Source organism: Haliotis rufescens, unplaced genomic scaffold (genome assembly GCF_023055435.1).
Source record: "Haliotis rufescens isolate VD_foot unplaced genomic scaffold, xgHalRufe1.0.p SCAF_2, whole genome shotgun sequence".
Classification (NCBI taxonomy): domain Eukaryota; kingdom Metazoa; phylum Mollusca; class Gastropoda; order Lepetellida; family Haliotidae; genus Haliotis; species Haliotis rufescens.
In genome coordinates this window covers 10179681-10202759 of record NW_025963890.1, presented here as the reverse complement: position 1 = coordinate 10202759, position 23079 = coordinate 10179681, and the positions used below count along the sequence as shown (strand labels likewise).

At 41.0% G+C, this 23079-nt stretch overlaps 1 protein-coding gene across 1 annotated transcript; it reads left to right on the top strand.

The window, feature by feature from the left end:
* Window positions 1–154: 154 nt before the first annotated feature.
* LOC124136248 (thioredoxin-like) lies at window positions 155–22308 on the top strand. Its single transcript, XM_046502119.2, has 5 exons — window positions 155–409; window positions 17258–17359; window positions 18651–18713; window positions 20340–20405; window positions 21611–22308. Exons 1-5 carry the CDS (start codon window positions 389–391, stop codon window positions 21671–21673), a joined length of 315 nt encoding a protein of 104 aa, XP_046358075.1. The 5' UTR covers window positions 155–388; the 3' UTR covers window positions 21674–22308.
* The last annotated feature ends 771 nt before the right edge of the window (window positions 22309–23079 follow it).

The following is a 23079-nucleotide window of genomic DNA, read 5'->3' as shown; positions in this document are numbered from 1 at the left end:
TAATTAGACTTCCTTGACGATTAACATCGATTATAAGATGGAACCTTCCAATTCTGTCTCAGAATGCAGTTACCTCCCTTTGTCAGTTCTCATGCATTATTATTTGATTTTAATATCATGAAAAATGGATTTATAGCTTTATATGTCTAATTTTCGGATGTTCATGAATAGATCATAGCAGACGTCCACGCATCTTGATGCAAAACGTGCTGGTAGTCTATATCAATCATTGAAAAATGAACGTTTCAACATGAATAACTCAGTACCCTGTCCATATCACCCGAGGTTCGTACCTTGGGTCGAGTAAGACACGGCAGACGACATTGTCTGGAGACCACACAAGCAGACGACATTGACAGGAGACGCCAGAAAGCAGACGACAATCAACATGAAGGAGATTGAGCAAAAGGTAGGAAATGCTTTTTGCAGTTTACCACTATTTTTTATCTCTTTATTAAACTGCTATACATATATGTGAGTGTATCGCACGTATGACGTCAGTAGAAGACGGAGGCCCTTATGGCGGGTATAGTCAGATGCCGATATACAAAAAGGACAGATGAATATGAGATCGACATAAATATTTCGTCGGAATAAACAATCTTGCATGTATAATTTTCAAAAAAGATATTTTCTATAATTCAACATGATTATAACATACATATACATTTGTACTATTACACTTTTCTGACCACTTGCAAACAGTGAAAACATTAACTTTGATACAAGAATATGTGCATAATGGTATATAGCCCTGTCAGGCGGGGCACCTGGACGTATCAAGTATCACCATAGATTGTAAACGTGTTGAATACTAAGCCATATCTATACCTATAATCCCCGTCGTTGAAGTCATTGAAGTATATTCATTACAAATTCTCGTAAATATATCAGGGGTGGATTTGGATTTTTTAAGCTCCTAATTTAGAATATAACAATGGGTCTCCAAGATAACAAACAAATGCTTTTTTGAAAAAAACCTCCGAATATCGATTTATTTTGCACTTACTTTGATTTACGTGGAAATAACCATTAGACTTAATACTAATACTATGATGGTTATCAATTCCATTAAGCGCAGCAACACCACAAAGAAGTTCGCGATGCTGGTATTGTTAACGATCCGCACATGGCTGTTTACCTGGCGAGATCTAATGGCACTGCTAACTGTACTACTCGATAAGTCTATGTATGTAGAGGACGCGTCCAATTATGCCGTTCTTGTTGCCATGGTAATAACAGAAATCAGACTTCCAGGTGCAGCGTAGATACTGGGAAGATATTGGAAGACTCCACAAACACGGACCCTGCGTGGTAGTAGCGCTTAAACCTTGCAGATACAGTAGTCTCTTAGCAAATTATTTATTAATGTCTGTTTCATTTCCATGTCATCCAAGAATTACAAAACCGTTTAAAAAAGCTGCCGAAGTGAACTTGTCAGCATAATTATTTGTGGTTTGAAAACATATCAGCTGGTATTTACAAGGAGATCGATGATACCTTCGTGCATAGTTCATTCAGTGCGTTACTGTCTCAGCTGGAAATTATAAAACTAAAACTCAATTCATTGTGCAGTTCTCTCTTTTAAGAAAATATATACCATGTTATAAGTTTTGATTAAACATAAATTGTTGCCATATTTTCCGGTACCAAAATCACAAGATGAAACACAGTAAATTAACCGTTTCCATCACAATAAGAAATCTCTACCAAAATCCATTGTACGATTCCGACCCAATCAATAGCTTGCGTTTCATGAATCGTTATCAAATAGTGATGATAACGGGTAATCACTCCGTCAATATTTAGCAGGCAACCAAAACAAAGCTACTGTTTTTGTAGGTTGTTTTCTTGTTTGACGCCGCCCTAGGCAATATTCCAGTCATATGACGGGAGTCTGGACCAAAGAATCCAATAATTGATTTCATGAGCATTGATCTACGCAATAGGGATTCGATGACATGCATAGGATGCTGGGGTCCTATGATATTACCAAGAATCCCACGGGTATGATTAGTAAAGTAAAACATTCATTCAAGTTATTTTAAATTTGAAGTATATTTTTTTATCAAATTTTAGACTGAGTCTGTGGTCTAGGGGACAGAGCGTCTGCCCGGTGAGCGGAAGGTTCGGGTTCAATCCCCAATCGCGTCATACCATAAGACGTTACAATTATCGTACTTGTTGTTACCCTGCCTGGCGTCTAAAACAAGTTTCTGTGACGGTGTGGCGTTGTCATGTTTAACTGCGACATGGTATACCCGTGGGCTAGCACTATCAAATCCGCATTAGTCCGGACTGGTACAAGCACAGGCAAGCACGCACGCACAAACGCACTCATACACACGCACATGCACGTCGCTGAGTTACTGCAATAGTCTTCAACGCATTTATTTCAATTATAACAATCCATACTATATCTGGTATTTAAATTCCTATATTTCGGGTCTTCTGACAAGAGTGACGGATGACGAGTGCTACGGGTGGGGCAGGATAAGTTCACCTCTTCGAGAACACCTGGTATAATCACTGTTTGATAGTCATTCATCAACACACGCTCGTCATATAGTAGAATCGTACATGGACATTTAGTGGAGAGTTCATAAGCTAATGGGGAGGCATTTTCCCGAGTCAAGCGTGTCCACAAAAGCCTAGTTTCTACCCTTACCACACCAAGGCCACTCTTCTTGGCCGCGCGTTGATCACAAGTTGTGCCCCTTGTAATGAAACGCGATATCCAATCAGATCGCTTATCTTATCTCGTATAACTTCTCAAAGATGGCGACTACCATAGTCGACGACCTAGTCGATCACATACCGAAGGCATTCGCGAGTTCGTCCCTGACACAAAAAACATAGTCAATCGTTGGTGGTTTAAAGGATGAAAAGAACATATTCGTGTCAACAAAGACAGGCAGCAGTAAATCATACGAAAGTGTACCGGTCGAGGATGTTGATTATGTGAAACGTTCTCTGATTGGACTATCGATATGTGCGATAGTCCAATCATATTTAGCACAGGAAAGTGGACTTAATGTGGCAGGGGTCGAAATAGGACTTTGATAAACAGGCTAGTAAACGCTCTTGCCTCGCGAAGAGGATGGAAAGGGGTTTTATTATAGAATATTTGTATTTGTGTATACAACTCAGAAATGAATGAACACCGGATTTTTAACACTACTATAGTGAATCTGTCATGCCTTGGCAGATTAACTATAGTAATATGAAAGAATGGGGTGCTCTTTAACTTCTGTTGAGTAGAATATACAGCCACGGTGTATTAATACAGCTTCATCTACCGCGAGCTATTTTACAACGACTACAGCTAATATGATTGAAAGGGATCATATCATTCAGATTGGAATTCTGAACGGAATAAGCAAATATAAGGGGCGGGCCATTTCATATTTAGGGGGGGGGGGGGGGGGATCGTCTTAGCGCTACGATCGCTTTGTGGAACTGGGCCCAGGGTGCTTACAGCACATCGAAGCGCTACGCTGGTCAGTTATGTCGTTATTTGAGGTGAGGTGAAATTGGGTTTAACGTCGCGCCCAAGATTATTGCACTTATATAGCGACGTGCATGCACGTGTGTGTGTGTGTGGCTGCTTGTACTAGACCGGACTGATGCCGATTTATAGTGCTAGCTCACTGAGATACCATGCCGCAGTTTAACATGAATACCCTACTCAGACACAGTATACTGACACCGAGCCGACCAGTCCTTGTTTTAGCCCCTTAATGCCGAGCGCCAGACAGGGTAACAACAAGTACCATCTTTTAACGTCTTTTGGTATGACGCGGACAGGTATCAAACCCCGGACCTTCCGCTCTCCGGGCGGACGCTCTACCACTAGACCACGGAGGCGGTTGAAACAGAACAATGAAAATAGCAGTGGTATAAAGCATTTTATAAAATAATAAATGAAAGACCATTACCATGTGTAGTAAAACCGAGTCAACTTGACACCTTTGTATTCACATCTACTTGAGGAATGTACTTTTCAATTACTAAGATGATGTGGATGATGGACATAAGTAGCATAACCTTTGATGTCAACTGACGAAAAAAAGAAACGTTACCAAACTGAAAGGTGGACACGTTGGGTCCAAACCCCGAATAGTGTTACAAAATGGTTGAGAATCAATGGCCCAAACACAACTAAAACAGTTTGCTAAGTAATATATGTGCTACATTACCAAGATCAGTGGAACATGAGTTTGAAGTGAAACTTTAGCTGCACTTGCAGCATGTCAGTCTACAAAGATGTGGATATAAAAGGAATGATGTACTGTTCATTCACACCCAAACCGTTGGTCAGTGACAAATAACATGCTGAGGTTAATGGTACTGAAAGAACAAGCCATTGGTATGATACATCAAGAAGCAAAACATGACCACGTTGCAAGGCGTTTTGGCTGTTGCCGAAAGACAGTCACCAGGCTGATGATCCGTCATAGGCACAATGGATGGACGGGAAGCAGGCAATACTTCATCATCGACGTCGTTGGTGTCGTTGGCCTTGGCCGACGCCACAACTAGCCATGCACCATAACAGCACCCCTGAACGTCGTGGAGCTTTTGTCTCCAAAAGCATTTTAAAAATATTGAAAGTCCAAGTACACAGTAAATGCATTTCTCCAATCACAAAGATGAGTTTTTATCTCAGATTGTTCAGAATTAGGACACACTTAATTACATCATCACGAAATAGAAACAGATGACACAAGACCCATTAGACTCCCTTTTTATAGGCAAAACGCACCCTTTAGAAAAGAATGTTCCAGATAGGTGCAAGAAATGTGTGAAGCCAATATCATTCAGCCAAGTTCTTCTAAATGGCATTTTCCATGTTTAAAACACGTGATAGCTCTTACCGCTTTGCCATAGATAAACGACGCCTCAACGCAGTTACCAAACCTATATTTTTCCCTCTACCACATTCGCCAATATTTTTAGTGTGCTTGATTGCGCTAGTGGCTTTTGGCAAATACCGCTCCATCCAGATGCAATGCACAAGTCGGCCTAAATTACACCCGATGGTGTTTTTGGATGAAATCGCCTCCCTTTTGCCTCAAACATGCGCCTATGGCATTTCTGCAAATCATTTCAGAGGCAATTAAGAAATGAATTGGCGTTAAATATTAATATATGTATGTAGATGGCATAATATTTTCTAAAATGTTTTGGGAACATTTGCGTCACCTCAAGGCAGTATTCCAAAAGATCAAAGAAGCAGGACTCACTCTAAAACCAAGCAAATGAAAATTTACGACAAAACAAATCACCTATCTTCATCAAAGATGGCATCCATGTCGATATACTTCAAAAATGGGTTCAGTCACACAGATCCAATCCTTTAAAAATGTTCATGACATGTGTCATATCGTAGATTTGGTATCGTATTATCACAAATTTGTAGCAAACCTTTCTGCCATCACCTCGCCTCTATACCACCTTCTGAAAAAGATGCGTCTTTCGAATGGTCCATCAATTGCCAACATGCACTCGAAAAGCTAAAGCAAGCCCTTACAACAGCCCCCATCCTTGCATATCCCTCCCAAAACAAACCCTTCATCCTCACAACTGAAGGATTTTGGGCCAACTTGATTCTCATGGTGTAACTTGTAATGATGTTGGTAAGTCATGTCTTTTGACCATACACGTATCTTCCTGTTCTGTTTTTAGGAACAATCAATGTTGATTGGTAACATAATTTGTGCTCGTCAGTTTCCAAGTAAGGGTATATGATGCTTAACGGTCATTTCCTATCACAGCCAACAACTGTTACGGCCTCTTGAAATGGAAGATTTGAAATGATAATTAATAAATAAGGGTAACAAACATACTGTCTCTCTGTCAAAGGTAATGGATTTGCTCACGAAATATTCGATAAGACAATCCAGTGACTGACATCATGAGCATCGATCCACACAATTGGGATACGATAACGTGCGTCAAAGCAAGTCAGCGAGTCTGACCATCTGATCCCGTTACTCACCTCTTACGACAAGCATGAACAATTCTACCCGCATCTTGACGGCGTTGGCATTGTCGAAGTGAGCAATTGAGTTGGTTTGGGTGAGTGAGTGAATGAATGGGTTAGGGTGAGTGAGTGAGTGTATAAATGTTTTGTTTGTTTGTTGTTAAACGCCACACTCAGCAATATTCCATCTTTTTGACGGCGGTCTATACATAATCAAGTCTGGACCAGACAATCCAGTGACTAACATCATGAGCATCGTTCATCACAAATGAGTGAGTGAGTGAGGTTTTACGCCGCTTTTAGCAATATTACAGCAATATCACGGCGGGGGACACCAGAAAAAAGGGGCTTCACACATTGTACCCATGTCGGGAATCGAACCCGGGTCTTCGGCGTGACGAGCGAACGCTTTAACCACTAGGCTACCCGACCGCCCCCCACACAAATGAGAAACGATAACATGCATCAACCAAGTCAGCGAGTCTGACCACCCGATCCCGTTAGTCGCCTCTTACGACAGGCATAGTCGAGTTTTACAGCATACATTAGTTGCTGAAGATTTTATATTCTATGATTTTATAAGTTAGTTTTTTGCGGCTTTGAAGATCATGCGGTTATATTCCGGCGTGTCAGCTTGAGTGAGGAAAGCCGGAAGTGATCGGGGTGGGGGAGGGGGTGGTTGATAGGGGCCTAAAAAAAGAGTACTGTCGGAAATGCTTTTCTGGCTTCATGTAATAAATACGAGTCATAGGACTATAAAAAGAGCATATATCAAAATAACGCGAATTGAACTTATCTAACCTGTCCTAACTGACATTGTGATAACCCTTAGAATGTACTTTTACAGGTAAAATGATGATAAACTTGGAATATATTCGTGTGTTGTCATGCATGTATGAAATGGCCTTTAACCTGAGGTAATTACCTAACACCTGTCCCGAGGTGATGACCTCACACCGTCCCGTGCATTCTCCCAGGTCCAAATGTCACCGAGTTGGGGGTGGTCTTAAATATTGCTGTTGTTGTACTTAATTGACATGGGTTGATGGGGTAGCAATTTAGGATATGTACTGCATTATGTTTGCTTGGCAACATGAAGGACTAGGTAAGAGTTATGAAACAGGAGTATTGGAAGGTTGCGGTTTTGGAATCCAGAAGTATTTGTTGTTCTACAGATCATTTCTTGAGGTAGCATTTATCTCCGCTGATGATGTATATGAATCTATTCTTTTGAATGTTGTGTTATGTCTTGCAACGAACCCGTTACACTTGGCCAAGATGGGCACAACAGGGTTGCGCTCACAATGTCTGGCGTACGTAAGACAACGTAACCCTGTTGTACCGCCAGCACATATGTCTTGTACGTTACTGGTTTCTCATTCAGCCGAATTTTCTCCATGAGTTGAACTTTCGATTCATATGGTCTGAAGTCGACAATGTCATATATTCCTGTATGCTCGCCTTCAGACTACTCACGGTTTGGGCGACGGTATCTGATTCCCGGAAATTATTTTAACTGGCGTTATCCATGACAATAACACTTGCGTTGTTTAAAATGGGCAATTGCTGAAGTCCCAACCAGTCTATGAACACACCACCTCCTATAATTTCCTTATGGAAATCAGTTTTCCTTTTCGCCTCGAAAACTAGCACTACACATCCACCAATAAGCCCCATACCATGGGTTGCAGCGTGCACAGCAATGACACGATCACCTTCATCTGATGGTACCATGGTTGCTTTTTGTCCATCTGCTGATAGCCGCATGTAGTCAGTGGAATGATTCATCAAGGTAAATTATCTGGACGCCCTGACTGTGATAGTTATGAATGGTTCGGAGATAATGTGATCTCATAGACAGGATGGAATATTTTCCCCTGAAAAGTGCTCGGTCATTGCTACGCGCAGTGTATCGAAATCCCATCTCTTGGCGAGCAATAGCTAGTGCAGTCCGGGGAACATTAATTGTATCTTTAATTCCTCACAAATTCTACCACAAGTCAGGGTTACCTTCTGCTCATAAAGCTTGTACACTGTACGCCTAATCACCCTGTATCAAAGCTGTCTAATATCCTTTTTTATGTCTCATTTTTGGTTTTGAAACCACCCCTATACCTGTTTTGTTTTCTTATCATACCGCAGACTTGATGGCATGAATTGAAAACCCTATTGCTTGGACAGTTCGGTAATTCACCCTATCTAAATTAATAAATGGTTTCCCACTATCTCTCTAAAGTGTACAGAACTTGTATACATTTCCCAGTACAGACTCCCGATCGTGTACCATGGTTATGGCTATACAAGTGTAATGAAACATGCACCAATGTTAACAAAAACCGCAGCGTCATTTTGTCATTTTAGACGATGCCCATCTAGAGTTTTCTCAAAATGATTTTTGTGTGTGGATTATATTTTTTATGAAGACTACATTATTATCATTATAACGGAGTCACGTGCGCATATTTCCATAGTCTGTTTCATCATTGACTTAAAATAAATGTGAACTTCCTGTTTTCGTTCGAATTTGTCTTCTGTTAACTCGATAGGACTCCTTGTGACTGAAATACTTCAAACCACAGGTAGGGCGATCGGTAGTTATCAATAACAGTCTATGAAAAATTATACCCTTTTTCAACAGGTAAAGCAGTTTTCTAGCTTTTCCGACAGTACTTTACGGGTTTACCACTTGAGACACTGTAAATAGACTGAAACAAACCTCAGAGAATCAATAGACAACGCAAGCTGTGGCAGTGATTCCAATATTGACTTTACAAGGCAGTGGAGTCAGCGGGCACGTGTCGTACTTATTGACATGTATCACAAACTACTTAGCACACACCACATCCTTTCATATACATCAATAAACTGCTGTTGGAGAAATCGATACCTTAGGGACCGGCCACAAAAGTCTCTCTCTCTCTCTCTCTCTCTCTCTCTCTCTCTCTCTCTCTCTCTCTCTCTCACATGTACACATCATACATACACATTCATACACACATATATACACACATTCATACACACATTCACACTTACACACAAACACGCTCTCACAAATACGAACAAGCACTCACAGACACACACACACAGAGACACACACACACACACACACACACACAAACACACTTACAGGCTCACTTTCACACACACACACGCTCACAGACATATACACACACATATATTACATGGTGGGTCATTCACACCCAGTTTGAATTTAGCTAAGTAATTTCATAGCTGAAGTAGACGTTCATTTGGAGAGGGGGGGGGGGGGGGGTGGGGGTGGGGGGTGGGGGGGGGGGGGTGTATGGAGACTAGACATTTGTTCAGCTGCATGCGGAAAGCAACAGATATTTTTTAAATTAAAACTATGAGCCTAAATATTTTTTTAAATAAACTTCCTGCATTAAGGGGTTTTTTTTCCATTCGTAGACCTGCGAACAGTGACGTCCTTTATGTTTAATCATTCAAACGTGTGACTGTTTCTCGGCCCACTTGTCAGCTGAACGCTGGAACGTGATGACGGACAACTGACAGAGAAGTCAGTACAATGGGACATCCCACATGAGACCAGCTGCCTGCCTCCTTATACATTGTCACAATACGAGCCTTCTGAGTCTTCTGAGCAAACACCTTCACACAGACGCAACATGTTGCATTCATCGTGAACACACCAGTGGAAACATCTGCATATGTTCCTTTTTTCTGTCAATCTGTTGTCGAAAGTTCTCCTTTATCTTAATACATGGGTTGAGGGGGCACGGGTGGCCCAGTCGTCTAAGGCGCCGCGATTCGCTGTGCAGAGTTGCGTCCCTTGGGCACGCCAGAAACCTATGATTGTGGGTTCGAATCACGGTTCGTCCCGATTATGTTTCTAGGTTTGTCAGCACCATACCCGTGCTCGTAGGTTTCACCGAAGTGGTAAACGTCTGAAACCTGCATCACTTCGGGCTTTCCTCCCACATTAAGCTGACATGCCGTGATATAACTGGTATACTGTTAAAAGCGGCGTTAAACCCAACTCTCTCACTCACTCACTTAATACATGGATCAGTGCTCGTGAAGGTGCACGTTATAAGTTTATAAAAAATGTGTGTGTGTGTGTGTGTGTGTGTGTGTGTGTGTGTGTGTGTGTGTGTGTGTGTGTGTGTGTGTGTGTGTGTGTGTGTGTGTGTGTGTGTGTGTGTGTGTGTGTGTGTGTGTGTGTGTGTGTGTGTGTGTGTTACTCGTTTTTAACACGCCGTCAGACAATTCACTGAGTCTAACCACCCGGTGCTGGGGTGCTTGGGACACATTCTACCTCGGGTCGTGACGAGAGAACGCTTTAACCAGTAGGCTACCCGGCCGCCCCTTAGACGACATAGAAAATAGATACGTATTTCATGTTTACGTATGGCCGACTGCAGCAGCGTGTGATCTCACCCTGATGGTTTCGATCGTTGATTCTAGTGATGCGGCTGAACGAGCGGGTAAGGTTTGAGCTCAACATACACAGAACTGAAATATTGCAGAGATCTTTAAATATACTGAACCGCAAAAGAAACGTCACCATGCATAGATATATGAGAAACCTTATTTGTCAAAACACTGTAAACATACTTTGAGACGTATTAAAAAGATGAAACTTGGCAAAACTGATCATCAAGGTTGAAATTAAAGTGTCAAATGTTCTTAAAGTGAAACACAACACTAGTCTCTGAGAAAATGACATCACAAGTCAGTATCTCGTGTGTCCGCCTTGTGCATTGATGACTGCTGTGCAACGTCGATACATGGAATGGATGAGGTGGTTGATGAAGGGCATAGGCACTTGAACCCACACTCTGAGGAACGTCTGATGCAGTTCAGCTGCAGTTGTCGGCCTTGGACGGACGTCATACAGCCGTCTTTGAATTTCATCCCACAGGTTCTCAGTGGGATTTAAATGGGGACTGAGGGCAGGCCACTGCATGGTTCTGATGTTATTCTGCTGGAGGAAGTCTCTTGTTGCTCTCGGGCGCTATCATGCTGAAACTTGTGGTTGCGGCGACGTGCCAAATGAGGTATGGCGTGTGGTCTCAAGACTTGATCAATGTACCGGGCTGCTGTGACACCACTGCCTCTCCCTGGACCGATTTTCTGGAAGACCACAGGGCCGACCCTCTGTGCACGACCAATTCCACCCCACACCATGATGCTCGGACCACCCCAAGAGTCTCTCTCAACAACACAAGCATTTGAATAACGTTCCCCACGGCGTCGCCAGACTCTTTCTCTCTTTGTTATCTGCTGTTGAGATACAGTAACGGCTCTTGTCTGAGAAGAGGACTCTTCTCCACTGCTGGTGGCGCCAATGCTGGTGCTGTGTTGCCCACTGAAGACGGTCCCGGCGATGACGTGGTGTCAGAATGGGTCCTCGGTGTGGCCTGTGACAGTGGAGGTGTCTGCTCGTCAATCGTCGAGGCACGGTGTCCGGTGTCCCCATAGTCTGTCGAGCAGTTTCTGCAGCAGTAACTTGAAGATGCTGTTGCACAATCTGACGATCCTGACGTCGGGTGGTGACCCTTGGTCTACCGCTACGTGGTCGGTCATATGTAGTGTTGGTGGTCTGGTTCCGTTGCTGGAGCCTGTATATGGTCCTTACGTGGACTTGAAAAGCATTGGCTACTTGTCGGGCGGTTTGTCCAGCTTGCAATCGTCCAAGGTCTTGGTGTCGCTGATTTCTTGTCAATCTTGGCATGCGGTAGCAATTCAATAACGAATTAATCATCTATGTTATCCGATCTGGGTGGATTTTTATAGGGCAAGAAATGGGGGAACCCATGTGCATTTCAATTTGCACGGAGCTCATGTGCATCGGGTTACCATGGCCGTTGCCGTGATGCGTTTGGGCGATCGGTTTTATTGTATTGTATGCTTTGTTTTTTTATCATCAAATTTCATTTTTCCGGACAAGGTAATGTTAAATTTTAGAAACTTTGAAAAAAATTACCCCGATATTTAATTGACAACTTTTCATGCAATGTTACTTGGGGTGACGTTTCTTTTGCGTTTTAGTATATATTTCCGCATACAGGTTAATGCACTTGTCCCATCTCTTCCCCTGGTCAGTTATCCCTAAAGGTCAAACACAGTTCAAGATAAGCTGCATATATGCGTAAAACACGGGATTGCCTAAAAGTCGGGCCAAGAAAAGTCGGGCCAGCCCGGGGGTAATACTAAAAATGGATTGCAGAACAATAAAACGAAACGTGCTTATCTAGGCAGATCTCAAATGTCCACAAACGTATAGTTTTGCTCATTTAATTGAGTTTGAGTCAAAATGCATCTTCAACAATGTAATAGACTGATAATTATGACTACATACCCTGAGTCCTCGTAGAAAAGTCAGTGTCTTGACAGTGTGTTTCCTTTGATGAGAAGGTTTCTCACCGACCTTAGCGTGTAGGGGTGTGATGTCCTGGGCAGGAAATGACAGTGTTTTGACTACTCTTCTTTCATTAATTAACGTGTTGGGCATCCCTAATTAACCTTTACTAATTCATGTTAAACCAACACAGGATGTTTTCTGGAAGTGGATATTCCTGAATGTCATAGGGCTGACACGACACGTGTTAATAACTGTCCTAGCACTTCTTAAGTTACTAAACATTTGTTACATCTAAAGACTAGTATTATATCTACCTATATACCACTTTAGTGGTATCTACATTCTCAACGTGCTTTATAATATGTGATTGGTCTGTGCTCGGTCAGACTTGGCCCGGGCTGTCAAAATCAACTTTAAACACACAGATGTATCACCAAATGTAGATTAGTATTATATCTACTTATATATCACTTTATAAAAAGTGCTTGACTTGAACGGACCAGTTTTCTTTAAATACGATATACTGTGACATTATAAAGTGGTATATAGGTAGATATAGCACTAGTCTAATGATGTAAATACACTTGAAGATACATATATGTGTTTAGAGTTGATTTTGTCAGCCCGGGCCAAGTCGGACCCAACACAAGCAAAACATTTCTGATAGAGACTATGTTGAGAATGTAGAGGGAAAAGGGCATCACTTTAAGCACCTGGTTTTCTTTAAATAGGATGTACCGTGACATTATAAAGTGGTAAATAGGTAGATATAGCACTAGTTTATAGATGTAAACACAGTTGAAGATAGATCTGTGTGTTTAAAGTTGATTTTGACTGCCCGGGCCAAGTCGGACCCAACACAAGCCAAACACTTTTGATAGAGACTATGCTGAGAATGTAGAGGGAAAAGGGCTTCACTTTGAGCACCTGGTTTTCTTTAAATACGATGTACTGTGACATTATAAAGTGGTATATAGGTAGATATAGCACTAGTTTATAGATGTAAACACAGTTGAAGATAGATCTGTGTGTTTAAAGTTGATTTTGACTGCCCGGGCCAAGTCGGACCCAACACAAGCCAAACACTTTTGATAGAGACTATGTTGAGAATGTAGAGGGAAAAGGGCTTCACTTTGAGCACCTGGTTTTCTTTAAATACGATGTACTGTGACATTATAAAGTGGTATATAGGTAGATATAGCACTAGTTTATAGATGTAAACACAGTTGAAGATAGATCTGTGTGTTTAAAGTTGATTTTGACTGCCCGGGCCAAGTCGGACCCAACACAAGCAAAACACTTTTGATAGAGACTATGTTGAGAATGTAGAGGGAAAAGGGCTTCATTTTGAGCACCTGGTTTTCTTTAAATACGATGTACTGTGACATTATAAAGTGGTATATAGGTAGATATAGCACTAGTCTATAGATGTAAACACAGTTGAAGAAAGATCTGTGTGTTTAAAGTTGATCTTGACTGCCCGGGCCAAGTCGGACCCAACACAAGCAAAACACTTTTGATAGAGACTATGTTGAGAATGTAGAGGGAAAAGGGCTTCATTTTGAGCACCTGGTTTTCTTTAAATACGATGTACTGTGACATTATAAAGTGGTATACAGGTAGATATGGCACTAGTCTATATATGTAAATACATTTGAAGATACATCTGTGTGTTTAAGGTTGTTTTGTCAGCCCGGACCAAGTCGGACCCAACACAAGAAAAACATATCTGATAGAGACTATGTTGAGAATGTAGAGGGAAAAGGGCTTCACTTTGAGCACCTTGTTTTCTTTAAGTATGGCGATCTGAGACACTATAAAGTGGTATATAGGTAAATATAATACTAGTCTATAGATATGAATCCATTTCATGATACATATGTGAGGTTTGTGTTGATTTTGACAGCTCGGGCCAAGTCGGACCGAACATTTGTGTGACTGTTGAGAGTATGGGGAGAAGAGGTCTACTTTAACCAAAGTGTCTGCTTTAAATACGACGAACAGTGACATTCTAAAGTGGTAATTACTTAGATATAGTACTATCCTATAAATATAAACGATATGCCGACAGATGGAAATTTGTATCGCGATAGCTAGAAGTATTTGATACGTTTCAAATCTTATTCCGTTTAACGATTGCTCTTTCACATGTTACCTAGATCAGAGACGCTTACACACAGCTCCACTTTCTGGTTTTCAAGTGATTTACTCCGAAGTACTTAATTATGGTGCACGTTTTTGTTTGGCGATTGTTCAATAATGTCATGTGTGTATGTTGCATCAATTATATGTAACTATGGTCGCCGATAATGACGTAATTAGCCAATAACACTTTGGCCCGTCTTGGCCCGGCCCGGCCCGACTTTTAGGCAATGCCGTAAAACACACAAACTAAAGCACCATAATCCAATTAATTACGCATGAAAAATCAGAACCCCAATAGTATTACAAAACTGCGTAATTACCAAATGTAGCTTGGTAAGCTTGCGGAAACGTATGTCTCCTGCTGTTCTTATTGAATGCAGGCATCACGTGACATAGACTGATATTGTTACTGACTTGTATCACTAGGTTATGCGACATGGGACTCATTATATAGTATTGGAACATTGGTGCAATTGTTTCGGTGGGTTCGCAAATGTAACAGTTGCAATACATTTGCCCGCGTGAAAGTGCTCTTAAGAGCCACCCCTTAATAATCACACATTTCGTTGTATTTCTCAATATTAAGCACAGTAAAGTTTTTTGTTTTTTGTTTTTTGATTTTCTTTTTTCTTGGTTTTTTAACATCATTTATTCATGTTAATTGTCCACGATTTTTCCATGGCCCTGTACATTGCCACGTGGACTGGCATACCAGGGTTTAAGTTTGGGTTTGAGTTGCTTAAAGCAATGATACTCATCTAATTATTCAGTACACATTCATTTTTTTCTGCAAGATTAACATTGTTATACTGTAGTACTTTGTATTGTATTTCTAGTTCTCTTTTAAATATTCTAAAAAGGCAGTCGGTTTCAGTTACTTTACATCTGTACACAATATACCTTGCTAGCAGTAGTAAATAATTCATCAAAGTACACTCCTCTGTGCCTCCTTCTATACCATACAATACAATATCTCTGTAATTATCATAAATCTGATTATGAACATTGAAAAAGATATTGCTTTCAAGACAGGTAATCAACAGAAATTCTATGGTGCTTGGATGCTGTATCATCAACTTTTCGAAAATGAGGAGCAGCTTTCAATTTAATTTTAGTTTTGTACTTAAGATTTTAATGTTTGAGACCATGTACTTTCCTAAACTGCAATATGATACATAAACAAGAGTGAATGTGTGAGTGAGAAGTATGTTATTTTCTGTAAAAAAACAACAACAAAGTAAGATGTACTGATAAGTTGTGCTTTATATCATGGGCTTTCTGCTACCCTGGGCGGAAGCCCATTTATGTAACAGGTGTGTCTTTCTAAAAACAATAAAAGAAAAAAAAAAAAAAAAAATCTGATTATGTACATTAACCTTCGACCACTTAATACATTTGAACAGTAAAGCATGTCAATGTAATGTCTAACAGTATCTATACTACCACAATGTTCACAAACATTACTTTCTTTAATGTTAATTCTATTTAAATACTGATTACAAGGAATGATGGAGTGTAGAATTTTGAATTGCAGTTGCTTATACTTGTTTCCAATTCTCATGTCCTTTAAATTTTTCCATTTAAAAACATCTTCATTAGCAACTTGGAACACATTATAGATTGTATTATACCAAAATTTACTTTTGCGTGTCAGCAGGTCTGATTCCTTTAACTTCAGGATGTGGTTCTATTTCTATAGGACCCGCGTTTTGGAAACTAAACATGTTCTGCCCTATTGTCTTCCTAATAGCATTGATATACCTACTATATTTTCTTGGTGTTATGTCAGTTCCATATTTCCTAGCAATTGTTTCGCGTTGAAAGAAATCCCCATTCGTTTTAAGTAATTGCCTTATATAAATAATGCTCGCGTCCTTCCATTCCGCATCAAATATACTTTTTCGATTGATTAAGATATTTTTGTTATTCCAAATTATTTCATTATAGATGTCATCTTCTCTTTTTGCAAGAAAGGTCTTCCACAAGGATAAATTTTCTTTATAGAATAATCGGATTTTTAATTTTAATTTGGACACTTACAGTTAAGTAAGAATTCAAGCGAACCAATGCTTTTAAAATAATGTGCAATAGGAACTGTCCAGATCTTCTTAGAGAAATACTTGGCGAGCCAAACTAGTTTTAACGCTGCGTTAAAGGTACCAAAATCTAGAGCGTTAATGCCACCTTCTTCTTGTTTTTGGATTAACCGATTTCTTGATACTTTTTCTGACTTGCTGTTCCAAATAAAGTTCTCTATTGATTATTTTGATTATTTTTGGTGAAAAGGAAACACAACTTGCTTGATGGACTAACATAGAAATTCCTTCAGATTTGCTTAAAAGACAACGTCCATATATTGTTAAATTTCTACTTTCCAGATTTTAAAACGTCTTTTAACATTTTCTAAAGGTCTTTCTAAGTGACATTACGACTGATTTATCTAAATTCAGTTTTAAGCTAAGCCGCTGTAGGCACTTTGATTTAAATAAAATTCCAGGGTTTTCTTGACCGATTTATTATCTCTCAGAATGGGAGCCGAATCATCTGCATAATATATTACTTTTTTTTCTTTTTCTCCAAATATTAGGCCATTAATGTTTTGATCTTTTCGAAACTTTGTCTTTATTAACTCTGCACAGATTAAAAAAATATAAGGACTTAGAGGACATCCCTGTCTGGTACCCCTGAGGTTAAGCACAGTAAAGTCGCGACAAGGCGTTCACGTCTTGATTACTTACCACAAATGTAATAGGTACTAGTACATGTTAAATGCTTTGTTCCAGGAGGAGTTTGACCAGCTGGTGAAGACTACTAACAAACTGGTTGTGGTGGAGTTTGGCGCCACCTGGTGTGGACCGTGCCGAATGATCCTGCCTTTCTTCAACGTACGTCAAGCTAAATTCGTTGTTTGGGTGAGCGAGTGAGTGAGCTGGGTTTTACGCCGTTTGGAACAGTATTCCAGTTATATCACGGCGTGTCAGCTTATTGTGGGAGAAGAGCTCGAAGTGATGTAGGTCTAAGACGTTTACCACTTTGATGAAACCCACGAGCACGGGTATGGTGCTGACAAACTTAGAAACATAATCGGGCGAAGCTGGATTCAAAGCAAAGGTAAAGGAGTTTCTGAGATGGTCAAGGGACGCAACTCTGTACAGCGAATTGTAGCGATTGGTCACCCTTGCCCCCTTTCGGTGTTTGAACCAATAAATATGTTTGGTGAGATGGTAGAAAATAAGCGTTATGACAAATCAGGGTTTTGTTCGTTGTCAACCCAAAGTTTAACGCCTTACCCGTTAGCAACTAGAAACGTGATGAAGAAGGCGGGAGCTAGCTGCTTCGATTTAATAAGAAGGAGTCTGGGTCTTTCATCATGAATTTTCCAACCTTTGATATATATAACACTTTCTTTGTAAAGTACAGATTCTCATACTTTTCTAAGTTGAGTCCCGTCCGGGATTCGAACCCACACTGCCAGAGTGAGGCACCTAATCGCCAGCACACAAAGTCAGCGATCTAACCCACTCAGCCACGGAGGCTTCCACAAAAATGAAAGTCCGACAACTGGTAGTCTAAATCACGTACTTTGTGTACCCCTCTGATATACAGTGGGTACTGATGGAGATTTAATCAACATTACATGGCCACATCACGCTTAGATTGTACAATGTATAATGTGTAGACCTGATAGTTACAGGCAATCTGAGAAAGGCGTTGTTATTATTCGTGGGAATGTGATGTGGTTCAGACGAGACCTGTCCTTCTCCCGGTAGATAGGCTGGTGGTATTTCAAGCAGCATGAAAGGGCTTGGACAAGAAGATAAGTAAAAGTCGGAGTGCAGGACAAGTAGATCAGAATGTGCTTTACACTCCGTGTCTTCTGGAACCAATGATGATTTTGTGTAAAAATGTCCGCTGCCTGGACTTGAAGGTGGTACATGTACTTAGATTTGCTTTCCACCATGTCCACCATACTCCCTGTAATATGCTACATATTAATTTCACACACACACACACACACACACACACACACACACACACACACACACACACACACACACACACACACACACACACACACACACACACACACACACACACACACCACCCCTACCCCTACCCCCGAATAAAGTGATGGCAATGTTTGGTTTTGTGATCTTCTTCTGTTCTCCTCCACAGCGTCTCGAGGAGGAACTAGGGGATAAAGTCATCTTCGCCAAGGTCGACGTCGATGAAGCAGGGGTAAGTTTCAAAAAGTTTTATCTGAATTTCACTTTTAATCTTTTTCTTGACACCGCTGCAGGATATAATTGGCTGGTTAAAGTTAGTCATCGAGTTCACATTTCAAGCGCTGTTTAATTCCAAACCGACACTTACATTATCTCTCTATCTTTAGCGTCACTGTTATTTTGTCTTCACAGGATATAATTGGATGGTTAAAGATAGTCATCGAGTTCACATTTCAAGCGCTGTTTAATTCCAAACCGACACTTACATTATCTCTCTATCTTTAGCGTCACTGTTATTTTGTCTTCACAAAAGTCAAAACTGACAGTTAAAACACTTGCTTCCTGTAAGTCGATGTGTCTCCATATCCAACTTTGTTATATCCATCATTTCACATGGACCACAACACATCCTGTTAAAGCCTAGCATTCACGAATAAAATGCATAGATTACTCTCATTGTCTCAGAAGTTAAGATATAGAGCTCAGTTCACAAGAAAGTTATCTGAAGTCCCAGCGGATCTCGGACATGTGTCTTAGGTGATACGAGTTATCTCTGTTTATAATATGTAATGTTTTCAATTAGGAAAATGCTTGAATAATAATATTAAAAGCGACAAAACCCTTTCCATATTCATAATACACCTAAAAGCAATGTCGATGGTACAATTGCGACTATATCGTAAGCATGTGTTTATGAATCACTGTTAAATAGTGATGATACCAAGAGCTCGCGAAAAGATGAGCGTATCCTGGAGGCACTCGTCACAAACACATGCAGAGGCAAGTCATTGTCGGCGAAGGTAAAATTCAAGTATTCAGAAAAAAATGTTCCACAAAACCTGAAATTGTTGTGCTATTTCTTAGCCGAAATAATGAAGTTAATTTGTATTTTGTATTCAGAGTATCCACAAAATTCACCGAAATTGGTTGTGTCTCTACGCGATATGCTGCTATGTGTTTATGTCGACCAAAAAACACACACGCGCGCGCGCGAATAAATACACGTAAACACACACAGCTATATGTTGATGCGGACTGTCACACACAGCTCTGTGTTGATGCGGACTGTCACATACAGCTCTGTGTTAATGCGGACTGTCACATACAGCTCTATGTTGATGCGGACTGTCACACACAGCTGTATGTTGGTGCGGATTGTCACACACACACACACACACACACACATATCTCTATGTTGATGCGGACTGTCACACACAGCTGTATGTTGATGCGGACTGTCACACAGAGCTGTATGTTGATGCGGACTGTCACACACAGCTGTATGTTGATGCGGACTGTCACTCAGAGCTGTATGTTGATGCGGACTGTCACACACACACAGTTCTTTGTTGATGCGCACTGTCACATACAGCTCTGTGTTGATGCGGACTGTCACACACACACACACAGCTCTGTGTTGATGCGGACTGTCACACACACACACAGAGCTGTATGTTGATGCGGACTGTCACACACAGCTGTATGTTGATGCGGACTGTCACACACAGCTGTATGTTGATGCGGACTGTCACACACACACAGCTCTTTGTTGATGCGCACTGTCATATACAGCTGTGTGTTGATGCGGACTGTCACACACATCTGTAGGTTGATGCGGACTGTCACCTTGGTGTTGTAGGATCTGGCGGAGGAGTGTGAGATCAGCTGCATGCCCACCTTCATCTTGTACAAGGGCGGCGACATGGTGAGGTTCTATATGCTTTCACGGTATCCCCTTGGTAATGTAGAACTACTGCATGTTGATGATCGTATCCATACAGCAAATTAAAATGGTTTCCCGTCCTTTTAGCAATGTTCAAGCTACATCACACCAACAATCAGCTCCATACTTTGTACGTACCCACGAGGGGAATCGAACTGGCGACTTTGGCGGGACGAGCGAACGCTTTAACCGCTAAGCTGGCCCACCGCCCCATAAGAGACTGAATGATATTTCACGACAAAGACTCTTGCAGTGTACCCTTGGGCTGTAATATATGTGCACATAGATGTTTGGATATAAAGGGTATCTAGGATTGCAAGGACGCGTGTTTGATACAATTGTGAACAGATATATATTTCAAAGGCGCTTGTGTCGAGATACCTTTTAGTTGAATTCTTACCAATAATTCCAATCATTGCGAATTGTGGCAAGGGCCCCAGTCGTCCAAGGCGCCGTGATTTGTTATGCAGAGTTGCGCTCCTTATCGTTTGATTCTGGGTTCGAATCCCTGATTCGCCCCGGTTATGACTCTTGGTTTGTCAGCGCCATACCGTAATCAGAAGTCTCTGACCCCTAATCCTACATTGCCTCGGAATTTCCTCCCACATTAAGTTGACACTCCGTGATGTAACTGAATACTGTTAAAATTATTACACTAGATTGTGTTCAATGACGTAACAACTGCATCGTCATATACACTGGCTCCTGGTTGTATTTCCGTTGCGTTGCCTTTACTATGAGTTGAGTCACATTCAAGCTTTTATTTCTGTACGGGGCACCTTGGTATAACTACTATAGCTTTCCAAGTGGTATTAAACCAAACTCACTCACTCGAGATATTACGACCTGTGAAGAACCAGGTTAGACAAGATCTTCAACAACCCATGCTTGTCGTAAGAGGCGACTAACGGGATCGGGTGGTCAGGTTCGCTAACTTGGTTGATGCATATCATTGTATCCCATCTTCGTGGTTCGATGCTCATTATATCAATCACTGGATTGCCTGATTCGATTATTGACAGACCGCCGTCATAGAGCTGGAATATTGCTGAGTGCGGAGTTAAACAACAAACAAACTCGAGATATTACACTAAAATTCTAAAGTCAAGCCCGTGTTATTAATAATAAAAAAAACAATAATTTTTTATATATTTTTTTTAAAAACCCGTGTTTTTTATTATCTCCAGGTGAAAACATTGCAAGGAGCCAACAAAGAACAACTGGAAGAAACCATCAGAGAACTGTGCTAGTTTATCCGAGTAAACAGTGACAATGTCTTATCTAAAGGCGGACATTGGGACAACCATGTTGACATCAACGCTCAATACTTAAATTATAACGTTTCATACATAAACACGTCACTACGAAGATTTATGCAAAGCGTGCACTGCCACGTTCCAAGCATATAATTACGTCTATCCTTGTATTACGTTCGATACGGTTAATGAGATAAAAACGTCCATATGTGCATTACGTTGAGAACAGGTAATATGTAGTATACGCACATTGTAGTTCACATGTTTATATTTACTTTCGGCGCGTATAGTATGCATATCCCTCTCCAGGCTCCTCACAGCGATAGCCCGTTCGCGGAGCTCTCTATACTATCGCTGCCACCAGTCAAAACTCCCCACTGTGATAGGTGGGCCCAACCATGCTTAGAGTTGAACTCGCAGCCGAATGACCGTTATGTTTACAAACAAGTGACGACTGTCGTGACGCCGAATACACTTACCGCTGCTAAATTACTGTTCTTTGCTTGTCAATTTGAATTTCTATTTCATTAAAACTGTCATGTATATGATATAGTAAGAATGTAAGGGAGACGTTGGTTGATTTTCCGTTAGTCTGCAATGTCGAACCAATCTGATTATACAAAAAACAAAGTAAATTCATCTTGAAAACATGGTCAGTCGTAAAGTTTTTCAAAATGAAATATGATGGCATTCCCAAAGACACAAACAAAAGTATAAACGTTACTACATTTGGGGTTAGAGGGCAAAATTCAAGATTCTTGTAATGGCCGCGCCCACGCTGGTGGCAGCGATGTTACCGAGAGTGTAACGAAGGTGTCACGCGCTGGGAAGGAGCTTGATCCCTCTCACTGAGAAATGTCTAAAAGACTACCAAACACTTGTCCTATTACCGAGTCAGGGTTACACCGAAACCTTTTGTGGACGTAGATTATATATGGTTTTCTTGCTGTGTTTAGGTTTACTGAATCTATAGTATAGACGTCCGTGTTAAACATTGTAGATGTTCTGAGAATAAAGTATATCCAAAGAAACACTTCTTTATCATTTTTAGTTTATCATAAATGCAAACACCACAGAGGGCGCTGATGTGGTATTGATTCGATTGGGTCGTACCACCTTATTCGATTCAACGGCGCCAGTGAATGTACAATCAATGACTGAAACATCCACTCATTTTGCCGAGTAGTTTATGGCATCCCCATTACCTCTTCATCCTATATGGGACACGGGTGGCCCAGTCGTCTAAGGCGCCGCAATTCGCTGTGCAGAGTTGCGTCCCTTGGGCACAACGGGAACCCATGATTGTGGGTTCGAATCCCGGGTCGTGCCGATTATGTTTCTAGGTTTGGCAGCGCCATGACACGGCTGAGGCATGCATCACTTCGGTCTTTCCTCCAAAA

Excerpts from the sequence above, each read along its gene's own strand:
- LOC124136248 (XM_046502119.2), top strand. The coding sequence starts at position 389 with ATGAAGGAGATTGAGCAAAAG. Across the intron at positions 410-17,257 it reads TGAAGGAGATTGAGCAAAAG|GAGGAGTTTGACCAGCTGGT; the intron begins GTAGGAAATGCT and ends GCTTTGTTCCAG. Across the intron at positions 17,360-18,650 it reads TGATCCTGCCTTTCTTCAAC|CGTCTCGAGGAGGAACTAGG; the intron begins GTACGTCAAGCT and ends TCTCCTCCACAG.